At 52.7% G+C, this 15,145-nt stretch overlaps 1 protein-coding gene across 4 annotated transcripts in view; it reads right to left on the bottom strand.

The window, feature by feature from the left end:
- The window catches only part of LOC125712240 (unconventional myosin-Ic-like), a 31,093-nt gene extending 16,684 nt beyond the window's left edge, over positions 1–14,409 (bottom strand). The window contains exons 1-2 of one of the 4 annotated variants that reach the window (XM_048982089.1): positions 14,310–14,409; positions 13,852–13,989 (exon numbers count right to left, since the gene is read on the bottom strand). In XM_048982089.1, the coding sequence (XP_048838046.1) occupies positions 13,852–13,944 (93 nt within the window). In that variant the 5' untranslated portion in view covers positions 13,945–13,989; positions 14,310–14,409. Of the gene's footprint in view, positions 1–2,288; positions 2,479–10,788; positions 11,597–13,851; positions 13,990–14,309 lie in introns of those variants that run through there. The other 3 variants (XM_048982092.1, XM_048982091.1, XM_048982090.1) reach the window with 3 other exon arrangements.
- Positions 14,410–15,145: the final 736 nt, after the last annotated feature.

A 15,145-nucleotide genomic window follows, 5' to 3' on the forward strand; every position in this document is an offset into this window, starting at 1 on the left:
TGTTATGAATCCCAATGGGGGGGGCGGGGGGCAGAGCACACCTGGCTCAACATTTTAATTAACGAGGCTCGAGCTGGTAAGAGGCACACAAGCAGGAGGGGGGATGTGGGGCTGCAGCAGGCTGGCTGATGCCAGTCGAGTGCCGTCCTGCTCTGAAGGCTCCCAACTCCCATTAAAAGAAAACAGTCTCAGTTTTCAGAGAGTAATAACAAGGGACAGAGTGCGGTGAGGGGATTACGGGCCCAGATGGAAGGAGAGCCTGCAGGAACCTGAGCTGAATGTGACGATGTCAGCTACGGTTCACAGGTGGCAGGAAGAAGGGCAAGCCTGCAGAGCCATCCTCTCAAAGGGCTCGTTAAGGCTTAGTTAGGCTCGTTAAAGCCGTCCTTAGCGGGCTACCTCTCATGGTTAACAAGCCCAATGAGGCAAGGGCTCTGGAACAGGAAAGGTTTCGGTTAAAATGGCAAAGGGCCCGGAGGAGGAGCCTGGCTCCCGAGCAGCCAGCCATTGTGCCTCGCTGGGCGTAATGGCTGGGATTTTCCTGGCCCCTCCCTGAACCATCCCAGTACAGGATCTCTGCATTAACACCCCCCCCCCACCCCCTCCTGCAGTGGAGATTTTTTCCAGATCCTGTGCTGAAAACAAAAGGCAGTCTGGGGAAGCACTTGCTCTCCCCCACCTGGCCCCCACCCTGCCCACGTCACCGAGCAGGGCTTCCCCTAGTAACCTGCCAATGAGCTGGGGGGGGGACTCATGCTGAGAAGGCGGGCTGGCCTGAGGCCCAGGGCAGTGCACAGAATACAGAATGCACAGGGATGGTACTGTGCAGCCCCCCGGTGCCCTAACCCACCCCCCGTGGGACTCGAGTGTTTCCAGCAGGAAGATGAGACTCAGGACCGTGGAGCCAAATTCACACCTGTGTAAAGCACACTTTGCCGAATCGCCATGGGGGAGCCAGAGAGGAGGCACAAATACGCACAGATTTCCTGCACAAGCGTAACATTACCCTGCTTATGCGTCACTATCATAACAGCAGGGAGGACAGCAGCCGAACTGCTGTAACAGGGCCTTGGGCAGTGCAAGACGCAGTACATTATCATGAGAATGAACATGCAGAATAACCATCTGGGAATGCTATTCCCAATGCAGTCAGCAGGGGGCGTGGTGTTAAAAAACACTGACAGTGCCACAAATGTAGTGATGTTACAATTTATATGCCCATTTGGCTCCAAAGCCCAGGTGTCTGCAGCCCCGCCGACCTCCGTAACCACACCCCCTTAAGATCCACCTATCGCCAAGTCCAGAGCCACGCCCCACACTGAAAAATCATACGCAGTTTTTTTTGCTTACAAGTTAATAAATAATTATTTATGTAAGAATCAACCAATTTATTAAAAAAAAAACTTTCAGGGGTCTTTAAAATAGACCAACACCATCATGCGCAAATGTGCTCTAGCAAGTATAGAAAAGGACAGAAGGTGTGTGGCAGAATATCAGAAACAAGAGCAGCGAGAGGACAGCAGGCGTTTTAACAGCCCCTCAGGCAGAGACAGCGAGAGGACAGCGGGCGCTTTAATGGCCTTCCGGGCAGAGACAGCGAGAGGACAGCGGGCGCTTTAACAGCCCCTCGGGCAGAGACAGCGAGAGGACAGCGGGCGCTTTAACAGCCCCTCGGGCAGAGACAGCGAGAGGACAGCGGGCGCTTTAACAGCCCCTCGGGCAGAGACAGCGAGAGGACAGCGGGCGCTTTAACAGCCCCTCGGGCAGAGACAGCGAGAGGACAGCGGGCGCTTTAACAGCCCCTCGGGCAGAGACAGCGAGAGGACAGCGGGCGCTTTAACAGCCCCTCGGGCAGAGACAGCGAGAGGACAGCGGGCGCTTTAACAGCCCCTCGGGCAGAGACAGCGAGAGGACAGCGGGCGCTTTTAACAGCCTCTAGGGCAGAGACAGCGAGAGGACAGCGGGCGCTTTTAACAGCCTCTAGGGCAGAGAAAGCCAGCCAGGAAACAGAGGAAAAGCAAGACGTGACTGGGGATAGCACTGGCAAAAGCTTGTTATACACTGCATTAACAGGTCCAAAAACCTAAATACGGGGAACACGACACAAAACATGGTGGTGAGCAGCTATGCAGGCACACGGCATGGCTAAGGGACGGAGCCAACTGCGCAGAAACCTCCGCCCTGTCTGCTCCCTCTGCGCGGCAGAACATGTCCTCCCGACTCGCACACACTCGGGCTACACACACACTCGGGCTACACACATTCTCTGCAGTGCAGCGCTGGCTCACCAGTCCGGCTGTGTTAGGGAAAAGCTGCTCTCTCACCATGTCTGCCTCCTTGCTGTATGCCCTGACACTGTCGCTCAGGCTAGTGACCCTTCGCAGACCTGAATCGCCGTCAGAAGAGCCGCGCCGCCGTTTTCACCACGACTCCGTCAAGTGCGTGAGGCTACTCCTTCTGTCATCCCTGCTCCGCCTCCCCTCCTCTCTCCCTACAGAGGAAGCAGCCCCCCCCAAAGTGCCACTCCACCCCCAAACACTCCTCCCAGCCTGTACTTTTCCCAGTGCGCCCCCCAGTTTGCCCAGCATAGCCTAGCATATCCTAGCCCAGTTCTCACCTTTCAAAGACTATCAATGACAGGTATGAGAAAGTAATAGCGCCCCACCCACCCCCCCGACACACACACACACACACACACACACACACACACACACACACACACACACACACACACACACACACTCCTTTGTCCCCCCTCCCTGAGGCACTCTTTAAATCAAAGCAGATCACCATAAAAGCCACAACAAACGTCGCCTCACTCCCACATCTGGACAAACCCACTGGGGGGGAGGGGGGGCTATTCCAGTCACCTTCCATGCCAGTTTTCTCAGCATCTCAATTTCTGTCTGAGAATAAAACATTTTGCCACTTTAATTTCTCCGGCATTCTCTGCTTCAGATTGCCAGGCGGGGCTGAAGTCACGCTGCAGTGTGACCCCCCCTCCCGCCCCCGGTTTCTCAGGCGATGTCAGCAGCCAGAATCTGCCACCGACTCGATAAGGGTCACAGCCCTGATCCTGCCCATTATCAGGGCTGTTCTGTTACTCCCTGTACTTGTTGCTGTCGGCTGCGACGAAACCAGCAGAACTACAGCGGCGAGTCACTGGAGTGGAAACCGAACTGAAGAACAAAGCTGAGCTACAGAGGAGCCGGGACCTGTGCTGGGGGGGAGGGGGCACGGCAGTGAATATTTGATAGACACACCACTCTTCCTTGATCTCCGCCCCCTTGCTCCATAACCATGTGCACTGCAGGTAGAGCACAGGTGAAGGTCACTGGGCGCTAAGGGAGACACGCTGCCCTCTAGTGGTGACACAAAGTGAATAACTGGAATCTGAGTGTTGCTTTCATGAGTAGAAAAGTCAGTATTTTCCACCACTGTCACTGATTTCCAGCTTTTAAAAACAGTGCCGTGTGACAGTACTGCACGAATTCCCAGCCCTCAGGAATGTGAGCACTGCCTCCCCCCCAGAGCACCGGCAGTGATAAGCGGAGCGAGGCAGAGACAGGCTCTGTGATGGTCTTTGAGGGGGAGGCTTGGCCATTTACAACCATGGGTATTCTGCCCCAGTTCAGGCATCCACCTCTGACCCCTCCGAAACATCAGCATGTGTGAGACGTTCCAGATCTTTCCCAATGCGATTAGCCAACGCCGGCCTGGCCTTCACTGTTCGCACTGAGAAAGTGTCCTTGTGGCACTGCCCGGATGCCATGGAAACGAACACAAACACCGCCTGCCCGGGACACCCTTCTGCATACCTGCCTTGCGGCTGCCACTCGCTCTCAATCCCCCACGACTGCAGGACGACGCCTCATCAATGGCGGCTCCTCCGATGCCGGCCTCTCAAACACTCACCGAAACTGCCGTGCAGCGGCAACCAAAGACACAAAGTCAGTCTGTGGAGTCAGTCTGTGGAGTCAGCCAGCGTGGAGACACACACAAACACACACAAAAAGGCTTATGAATGAGACAATGGATTGGCTGTTACAAAGAACCATGTTGATTATAACCACCACCACCCCCCCCCCCACAGCAGACACACCTTGGCTTTAGTGCCAAAGCTGCCCTCATGGTTGCCAGAAGAATCTCGCTCAGAAAAATCTACGGTGAGACGTCACTGCTTCGGGAGAGAAGCCAGCTGACAGAAATGCTGCCGCGTGATTGGCTGCTGGGCCTCGGGAAGTTCGAAATGGAAACATGTGACCCAATTCTGTGTTCTGTCCTCACCCCCCAATTCCCACTCTGCCACTCACTCGTTTCCTTCACTTGCCTTTGAGCCCCAGTACTGTAGCAGACACGCACATGCCACCAAGTGTCACAATCACAGGGAGCTGAAGATGAGTCACGGGCTGTTGTCAAGGCGACTAGGGTCCCACAGACCCAGAGGCACAGCGAGAGTCTGAGTCCGTCCATCACGCTACGGCAGAGGAAGAGCGTAGCGAAGTTTCACACATCGGCGTAGCTTTCCGAGGAAAACTTCCCACACACCCCCCCCATTCACAGGGATTTTTTGCTGCTCTGTGATGCCAGGAAAAGCCTTTTAATTAGCAGCGGAGAGAGAGACTCCGAACACATGAGAACCAGCTGCCTTCTGTGGTTCTATATACATACCTCACTTAAGCCCGGATACCGCCCCCCTCAGTGAGCTATTTATAAACTTTCGGGCTGAGCTATTCCTGGGGGGGCATTTTGCGGTGTGGCAGTTGGGCTCGAACAGTCCAAACTGCGACTCTGTCCCAGAGGTTCAGAGATCAGCCGGCTCTCATGGAAGCACTCGGAGCTGCACTGGATGTGTCTACAGGAACCAGGGAAGGGGGGGCACCCCAGTGTTTGGCCCCCAATTACAGTAAGAAAAGGTAACCAGGTAGGCACTGTGTAACTACTGCCCCCTCAACAGAGGGCGCTCTCTGGCTTCAAGACATCAGAGTCAAGAGACGCAAATCGTCTCTGTGCAAAATTCTCCACAGTGAAAGAAAGGAGCCAGAAAGCATAGCTGAGGGAAGAAAGCGCTTTGGGAAGCAGATACCAAAGCGCACGAGAGAGAAGGGAGGACACGTGAGTATGGGGGAGAGGAAGAAACCAGGAAGCACTGAGAAACGATGGGAAATGATGGGGGGACGAGGCAAAGCCCAGGGAAGGGCGAGTGTGTGCGATGATGTCAGGCCCGAAGAATGCGAGGGCTGTGGGTGAAGTTCAGCTGGCGGGGAGCGGGGGAGCAGGAGAGACGCTCCACCCCCAAGGACGCTGCCGGCGTCAGCTTTCACCCCGCGGTGTGAGAGAGTGAGTGCACATGCCAGGTGACTCGGGGGTGGGGGGCTCACTGCAAGGGACACACTAGACAGGCAGCATTTCTGGGGAACTCGGGACAAGATGAAGCCTGCAGGCAGCAAGAACACAGGAAACTCAACCAAACCCCCCCCCCCCCCCCCCCCCAGCGAGAAGCAAAGTTCTATTCTGCCATGGCTGAGCTTAGAGTACAGCTCCTCCCCCCACAGCCCCACCCCCTCAGAGAAGCCCCACCCAGGGATATTAATACCAAGATGCCTTTATAAGGAAAGGTCAGGCTGCAGAGTGGGGCTGGGCCCGGATGATGGCCATGTGCCACTGCCTCGTCCAACAGGACAGGTCAGGCCAGCTGTCAGTCATCCAGCTGCTCCTTGGTCCCTCCCACTATTCTTTTTTTTCAACACATATATTCAGGAAATGAGCACATTTTGACATTTTCTTCATGACAGTGACAGAGATACAGTTTGTTTGGGATCCAGCCGACCTCAGTGACTCACTCTTTGCGGCTTCTCTTCCTCACCAGTGCACACTCACTGCAGTGACACACTCACAGACACGCCACAGGAACTCCCCTCTGCGGTGTGGGAGCATCATGCAGGACACTGAAAGCAGGCCAAGGCTCCAACAGTGACCCCCCCCCCCCCCAGGCACCCACCCACGCCCCCAGGATCACCGGAGCCACACTGCCCAAAGTTATCGGCCCACATCTGACAGAAAAAGAGAGAAGGCAGGCCAGTGGATCACTGCTGGATCACTGCTGGATTATTGCCGATTTATCAGCTGACAAAATCCCACTTAAATACTCCTGCTGAGCAGAACCCTGAAGGATCTTCTGGGATCACATGTGGCGCCGTCCCCCCACCCTGCCCCCTGCCCCCCTTTCTGGCTATTCCAGGGAGACGGTTTCACATCACACGACTGGCTGCTTTGTTCTTGGTGATGAATTTCAAAAGCTTTTCTGTTGGTAGATTCTATGCATTTCCAGTGTGCTGTCTGCCAGGCGTATCACTTCAGACAAAAGCTACCAAAAACGTAAATGTGATGCAGAGTGTGAGAGACCAGGGCACATACCTCTGGCTGAAATGGGGAGTGCCAGTCAACCGGTAATGTGCAGGTGTGTTATGCAGGAAGTATGTGTGTCGAAGGAGGTGACTGCCTAGCCTCTACAAGTATACCTACACTACAGTACTGCAGAAAAGGAACACTCTGAAGCAGGGCACACAGACAGGCAGGCAGACAGACAGACAGGCAGGCAGGCAGGCAGGCAGACAGACAGACAGGCAGGCAGACAGACAGACAGACAGGCAGACAGACAGACAGACAGACAGACCGGCAGACAGACAGGCAGGCAGGCAGGCAGGCAGGCAGGCAGGCAGGCAGGCAGCTAGGCAGGCAGACAGACAGGCAGGCAGCTAGGCAGGCAGACAGACAGACAGGCAGGCAGGCAGACAGACAGGCAGGCAGCTAGGCAGGCAGACAGGCAGGCAGGCAGCTAGGCAGGCAGACAGACAGACAGGCAGGCATGCACACACACTCTCAGGCACGCACACACGCAGGCACGCACACACGCAGGCAGACAGACAGCAAACAAAGGAGTGGCCACAGGAAGCAGGAGGGAAGCAGCTGACGCAGCACAGACCCAGGCGGGGGGAGGCCCTCCGCGTCAGATTCCAGCAGGATCCCTGTCCTGGGGAGGGTCTGCAAACCCTAACCCCTATAAGCCGTGCCGATGGCTGCGCTACGCTGTTTGAGGTGCCGAAAACACGGACCAGTCAGCTCCTCCACAGAAGGATAAATTAACAGGACTTTTTATTGGCAGTTCAAATAAAAGACCCCTCAACGACCCCTCGGCACACTAATCACTAAGCATGGGACAGAAAACCCGCGCTGTTCGAGATTAGCATGACCGGTCACGTTTCAATCACTTCCCATCCGTTTTAATCAATCCTGCGGCTCCCATTGGGTTAAACCCTGTGATTGACAGCTGTGGATTCCAGTGATGGGAGGTGCACAGATCGGCAGACAAGGGGCTGCTGTCAGGCACAAAGAGCACAGAAAGGGAGGCAGCAGCCAATCCACAGAACCCAAAGTGACACCAAAGTGGAGTGAGACAGGAAACAGGAGGGAAAGAGGATGACGGACTGATGGCGGCAGTCGGGGAGGGTGAGGGGGCCAGTGACAAACCACAGCCACCTCACATGTCCCAGGCCAATTCAATCAGTGTCCGCGTGCGATGGAAGATAGGAAGGAGTGACAGATAAGGAGGGAAAGGAAAAAGGTGGATGGAGGGAGGTGATAGAGAGAGAGAGAGAGAGAGAGAGAGAGAGGGAGGATTCAACATGATTTTAACATCTAGGAAGAGTCTTGCTATGCAGAATAAGGAGACAACAGCCAGAAGAGGAGAAAACACTGTAAAAAATGGACTTTTAAATAAAAAAATGAGTTTTATATATAAGAAATAAATATTAAAACCTCTTTGCAGTGGCTGCCAGCTTGTGCTGCAGTGACACAGGCATGTACTGCTCACTGCATTTCTGCCAGGCATGTCAGTGAAGTGTCATACAAGTGGCATTCCTGCAGTGGCCTGAGGGAGGCGCCCCGTGTGAGCGCGGCGTTCCCTCACCCAGGCAGGAGGAGGCGCAGCTCGGTCAGGCCGAAACGTGTCAGCCGGGCTGGGGGCCAAAGGGCAGGGCGACCGTCATCCAGGGCTGGGAGAGGCGCAGGGGACCCCGGGCGAGGGCCTGGTCCTCCCACGCACTCACCATTATTCACACCATGATTCACAGAGTCCGGCGAGGGAAACTATTTACTTAGGGATCATGGGACCACTCCCTCCCCCCCCCTTCATTGATGGTGGCATGAAAACCACGCAGCATCTCTTGGCTTTAACCTTGAACCAATAATGGCCCCATTGGGTTCTTCTTTAACCCTCTTGGGTTCCATCACAGATCTTCTCTAATGTCTTTCCTCCCCTCAGTTGTTTTACCTTCTGTTTTATTAAATGGTTACAGAGCACAACCATTATTTTTCTTTGTCAAGGTAAAAAAAGCTGAGGGTATGGATCCGCGTTTAAAGACAATTGAGAGAGACACAGGCGACCAACGAGAGAGGTCCAATTTCGAAGCTCGACAGACACAGGCGACCAATAAGAGAGGTTCAATTTTGGCGCTCGACGGACACAGGCGACCAATGACAGAGGTCCAATTTTGGCGCTCGATGGACACAGGCGACCAATGACAGAGGTCCAATTTCGAGCATTCAACGATCAAGGGCAGGACCAAAGGACAGTGCCCATCTCCCCCGCTTTCCCGGCGATGAGACACAGTTCCCACCCCAGGCAGCCAAACGGACGTACACCATGTACTCTTGACACGCAAAGCTAAGCGGCAGACAGGCACCTCAACTCCCACGGGGAAACTCTGACAGTTTCCTGCGAGTGCAGCCAGCAGGGGGAGCAAACAGCTGTATCCGCTGACAGAGCCTCAGGGAAAAGCAAAAATGAAACAGACACAGACAACCAAAGAAATGATTCGCAGAGCCCCCTGAGCCGACAGGATCCGAATCACTTACACACGACCAATCATGCTAAAACACAACGACCCTGTGACCAGGGGGGAGCTTTACGGTAACCTTATTTGGGCGAGCGGGTTTTGTGCAGAGAGCCAGCACACCTTTCCAATGGGATGCCCCCCCCACCCTCATGGGACTGATGGGGCATCACACTCCTTAATGACATGGAAACAGCTGGAGACAAACTGTGGTCTACCTTTCAGCAAAGCTGTAAAACCCAGAGGTGAAGAAGGCAACACACACACGCACACACACACTCACACACACACACTCACACAGCCACAGAAACACACACACACACACACAAGCGCACACATACATACAGGCACATTCCTCTGCCAGTGCTTGGTCAAAACTTTGTGATAAACCTGAGTTTTGACTAAATGCATGTGTCTGTCTGCGTCTGTCTGCGTGTCTGTCTGCGTGTCTGTCTGCGTGTCTGTCTGCGTGTCTGTCTGCGTGTCTGTCTGCGTGTCTGAAAAAACAATCAGCCGGAAAAACAGCCCAGAACAGAAAGAAACAGCCGTGATAAAGTACAACGGCCCTTTTTAAGTGTATTACAAAACATCTTACACTCCACTATACTGCCAACAGCTGAATAACTAAACAGGTGGAGACTAATTAATGCAAACAGTGAGAAGTGAGTATAGCCTATGAGTGACCGGCGTCCAGGCTGAGGTGCTGCGACCCGTCCCTCCAAGGACAGGGTAACAGCCAGCTAGGCTAGGAAGTGACAGGCAAAAAGCAAGCGGCAGCTAAAGGTGACCCGAAGCCAGCACTGCGGACGGGAGGCGCAGCGTCTTTCGAAGGTAAGCGCCGGGCCGCGCCTTTGTGAGGATAAGGGCTGCAGACGTAGATAATACTTAACCAGAGTCCGGTTCAGGCTCAAACTTCATGTACCGCAAAGGCCAATGCAGACACACATTCCTGCCCTCTGCACTATTTTCCAGAAGCACTAACAAAGAAATGGGAAATTTTGTAAGAGGGTAAATTTTAGATAAACTATCCATCATTCTGGGTAAAAAAAAAGAGTTTATTTGTTTAATCCTGGGGAAGGGAAATACCTGTTAGACCACATTCCTGCCCACTTCCCCCACCCCAGAAATCACTTACGAAACTAGGAGTGAAGTTGTCAGTCAAGCAGTTACTGATTACTATGATATTGTGGCTTGTCTGTGTCTTCAATAGGGCTCTGAGACAGCTGATAAACTATATCCAAGAACTACAGCAACCAGATGGGCGTGGGACACCCGTCTGAGACAGACTTCTGATCATATTTACACACATAAATATTACTGCAGATCGCACAAACGAGAACAAAGGGCTTTGTACAGCCTGGATGCTGTTTGTTTATGTATGACAAACACACCCTGCCGTGCCCCAAGAAAAAAAGGACAGAACTTGTCACTCTTTCCCAAAAAGTACGGATTTCTCCGCTCTCGGCATGGAGACCCACGTGGCCCGAGCAGAGCAGACCCCAACCCCGGCAGAGCAGACCCCCACCCCGGCTGAATGTCAACTTTAAGCCTTACTTACCTTTAATTCCCCGACACACATGACACTGCAGAGCGGCAATAACGGAGCTGACCGTCAGTAGGGAGTCAGCAAAGATACATTTTCATTTGTACTCGATAAAACGTGTACCTCACCTCTCTTATAAGTCGTCTGTATGCTAAACTGAAGGGAGCAGCTGGTTTATTGCACAGGCAAAACGGCGCTGCTTGAATTCCACCGGTCATATCTAACGATTTACACCGTTATCGCCAAACGCTGACAAAACGAAACGTGCCCAGTGACAGAATACTGGGCGACAAAGGTTGTCCGACAAGCGAATGGAGCCGGCGGCCGGACGCCACTGGGAGACGCTCCTACCTGCTTTTGCTCTTTTCCCCGGTAAGCCGAAGTCAGACGCGGCGTGTGATTCACCTACAGCGCAGCTTTTCCCCGATGGACAAAGTCATGCAAATGCCGGAATCAGCTCCCAGATTTACTCCCCGGGCTGTGCAGCCTCCTAGGCGCTTCTCTTTTACGGTCTCCGCCGCCACACTCTTTCTCAGTTTTCCCCCCCAATAAATCCAGTTAACCTTCGGAGGTGCCGGGCACTCCTGACTGCGGTTAATCGGCTTTGACTCAACCCTTTCCGGTGACACTTAACGAACAGATTCCTGATTCTCCCAGCTAGAAAACGCCTCTTCGTCTGCTTACATGTCCAGTATCTTATCAATAAAATCCGAAATTGTACAGCAGCAGATATATATATGTTATTCAAACCGTATATATTAAAAGCTTTATTCAGTCCAGGCACAGTACACTCAATTCCCACACTAAGTCACGGAACAACTGATAGCAGCATTTTTTGCCCACATCTCCTCCTTCTAGTAGATGATGGGATCGCGCACCAGGAAGTTCCTCCGCCAGTGTCACTGTGACAGACTTCAGAAGCTACAGGTAACGTGGACTTCAGCAGGCAGCGCGCTCACGCCACCGTCACCATGTCTTAAAGCAGATGTCGATTCCCCATTTATTTATACCAGCTAAATAAACAGCGAAATGTTGGCGTCTTTCCAATAATTTTTCTAAACGCGAATTTCATTACAACACTCTATAGTTCTTTCACCAGCTTGCTGGTTGCTTGAAACCAGTGCGCGCTGCCTGATACACAGGCTTACAGTGTTGCTCTTATAGAATGATGCTTGTTTTGCTGGAAAGTGATTCCGGAGAAATGCTCTGGCGAGTGGGAGGAAAAGGCGCAGCGGGCGGGCGGCTCGGCTCGGCTCGGCTCAGCTCGGCTCAGCTCGGCTCGGCTCGGCTCGACCCCGCGCCCCCTTAACTGTCTACTGACTAGCGGGCTGTCGCGCTGTCACTTAAATACATCAGTCATTAAGCTGCCTGTCAACAGCGCCTGCGGATTTTAAGTTAAAGTAAACGCATCTTAAATGGCGATACAAAGCGAAGGCTGGTCGTAGGATTGTTCCTGCTGTTGTTTAAATCTCGTATAAAAATGCAAATTTACAATTGGCAACCATTTCGTTAATTGGCTGAGATAATAACTTTAGAGTTTGTTCTCTTAAGTTATAACTTATGTTTTGCATTTCTATTGGCCGGAACCACTAATGTAAAAAAAAAAAATCCTCAACTCCTGCACGATAAGAAGTGTCGCAACTCGTGTGAAATGGAGGGGAGAGTGACCTTAGACTAAACCAGTCTGTCAGTAAGGTACGGGCCTGCAGCGTAACTCCACCGCTAGAGGGGGTTGCAGTGGACTCCTTTGCAGTAACCTCCCGCCCCCCGGAGTAACGTTACCTAGACCTCAGTTCTGCATTAATGTCATTGTGTAGCGTTTTCCTGGTGAGAGGAAAACTCATATCCTGTTGATCAAGCAACACTGCAATGCGGGCGTTGACTTCAGGGAGTGTTTGCACATGTTTGCCCTGGCTATGTGGAGCCATTACTGCCATTGTTTCTTTTTTGATAAAGGAAGCAAAGGAAAACAGGCGGCTTATTACAATCCTAACCCTCCCTCACATACATGCATTATATGATGTGAGCAAAATGGAATGTGTGAGATCTGTGTGATGCCAGTGCTCATTACCCTTCGATCGTCTGCGTTAGGAGGCAGAGAGCTGACTGCCACAAAGCACACCGCAGTCCTAACGCCAGCTCACCGTCCAAATGGACCCTGGTGAACGGTGCCACTCTATCAACAGTGCAGACAGCACGTTGGGACGACCGCGCTGGTACAGGATAGGAATTCATGCGAAGTAAGGCAATGATCGTGGGCTGGAGATATCAGAACATTACTAAGAACAGTCAGCAAAGGCTCAGAACGTTACTAAAGACAGTCAGCAAAGGCCCGGAACGTTACTAAGGACAGTCAGCAAAGGCCTGGAACGTTACTAAGGACAGTCAGCAAAGGCCCGGAACGTTACTAAGGACAGTCAGCAAAAGCCCGGAACGTTACTAAGGACAGTCAGCAAAGGCCCGGAACGTTACTAAGGACAGTCAGCAAAGGCCCGGAACGTTACTAAGGACAGTCAGCAAAGGCCCGGAACGTTACTAAGGACAGTCAGCAAAGGCCCGGAACGTTACTAAGGACAGTCAGCAAAGGCCCGGAACGTTACTAAGGACAGTCAGCAAAGGCCCGGAACGTTACTAAGGACAGTCAGCAAAGGCCCGGAACGTTACTAAGGACAGTCAGCAAAGGCCCGGAACGTTACTAAGGACAGTCAGCAAAGGCCCGGAACGTTACTAAGGACAGTCAGCAAAGGCCCAGGTCATTCTGTTAAAATCAAGGAAAAATACCTTCATACACACCAATGACTCGACACCTCCTGTTCTCTTTACAGAGCTACACCCTGCCCTTCTATGTCACAGTAAAGCAAGATCCTTGTCCATCTGGTAATTCTCTTTGTATTCTCCTCTGTGTCCAGAAATGATCACATATTAAACAGAAGCTTAGAATTTAAGCAAGACGGCATCCCCTGAATTCAGCACTTACAATGTTATGCAGTTACACAGATTGCAAGCAAATGAAGGGGGAATTCGGAGAGGCCTTTGGGATACAGATTACTTCTCTAAAGTAGAATAGCCAGCAGTTTTAGGCTCTGTGCTACTTTGACCCCGTCTCTAACTGGAGGACAGAGCGTGTTCACACATTTTGGCAGTAACATCGTGATCACAAAGGCCATCCATTGTACCGCATGGTGGAGCTGAAAGCAGTGGCCGAGCCTGGCCTCCTCATGCAGCTGAAAGATGGGGCCATTGTCATACGTTTTTTCAGCTACAAATGACAATAATCTGCCTTTTGGTCAGAAAATGTCAAGAAAGTTAAATAAATGTTATGTTTAGATTTCAGAAGGGGTTACAATAGCCCTATATTACAAAATATAGAATCCCTGGGGCAGGTGGAGACCCCACCCAGCACTGCTTACCCACCTTGCTGCAGTTAGGGCAGTAGTTTTCCCCATTCTTTCCTGGGGGCAGAATGATCTCCCCCGTGGGGACCAACTGGATCCTAAGCTCCATCATGGCTGCCGCCCCTCGGTCCTGTCCGTCCGTCCTTCCAGTGGCAGCCTGGTGAGGAAGACAGGCGGTGGTGAGGAGGACAGGCAGTGGTGAGGAGGACAGGCGGTGGTGAGGAAGACAGGCGGTGGTGAGGAGGACAGGCAGTGGAGTCGTCAGCACAGGAGAGAGAAAGACAGTAGAAACTGGAATGGAGCAGTGTCTGTGAGCTGGAATCTCAGCCGTCAGTGCGATGCTGTTCTCGAAGACGCACAGTCGCAGAACCTGCTGTCTGTGATAGCCCTGGGCTCTGTAACTGGACCCGTGTATCGCAGCACAAGCTCACTGGATGCAGTGGACAGTAAGCGCGTCTGTGAAGAGGACAGCCGTACCTGTTGCGGAGCTGAAGACTGGCTCGTGTCCCGTGTGGGAGACGACTAAGAATATACAGAATGTCACCCTGCCTTCCTCAGCCTGCCCCTCCGCTGTGATTGATGTTCCTGCTCACTGGCTGGCTATCGAAGCACTTCCTCTTGGACCGGTATCCTGTCCTGGAAGTTCCCAGAGTAAACACTGGAGGAGTTTGCTCCATTGACCCCCCCCCCCCCTCGGATGCAGTAGGCTGCCTCCTTGCCTTCTCCACCCCAGTGCCCCCAGATCTCTCTCTCACCCACTGTCTCTCTCACCCACTCACTCCACTTTTAATTACATTTCTGAGAAGAGAAAGAGATGAAGAACCAGGGCAGGTAGGAGGAGGTGAGCACAGGAGGGGGGCTGTTGGTTTTGTGAAGGGGGCAGACATGCTCTCTGCAGCCGGTGCCCTCTGACCTTGACCCTGACCTCCATCTGGCATTTCTGCCTGGTCAAAACAAGGCAGAACCAAAATCGCATATCAGCAGTGCTATACACCACACTACCACACTCATGAAATACTTTTTAACCATGCAAGCCAAATAATGACTTTTAACGGATGTGTCTGAGTGTGACTGCCCGTGTCCCATGTAGGATTGGGAGTACCCTGAAACACAAGGAGCCTGCCAAACAGGAAATGACAACAGCCCACTTCCTTCAACCAGTGACCTTCAACAGACATTCCACATCACCGGGCATCAACAGGAAATGGCGACCAGGAGGGCCAGGGCACCTTGAGATGGAGGGTGTGCTGCGGGGCAGTGGGGGGGGGGGGGTCACCTCACACGGAGGGAGAGAAAGAGACTAGACAGTAAGG

This window comes from Brienomyrus brachyistius, chromosome 17 (assembly GCF_023856365.1).
Source record: "Brienomyrus brachyistius isolate T26 chromosome 17, BBRACH_0.4, whole genome shotgun sequence".
Lineage (NCBI taxonomy): Eukaryota > Metazoa > Chordata > Actinopteri > Osteoglossiformes > Mormyridae > Brienomyrus > Brienomyrus brachyistius.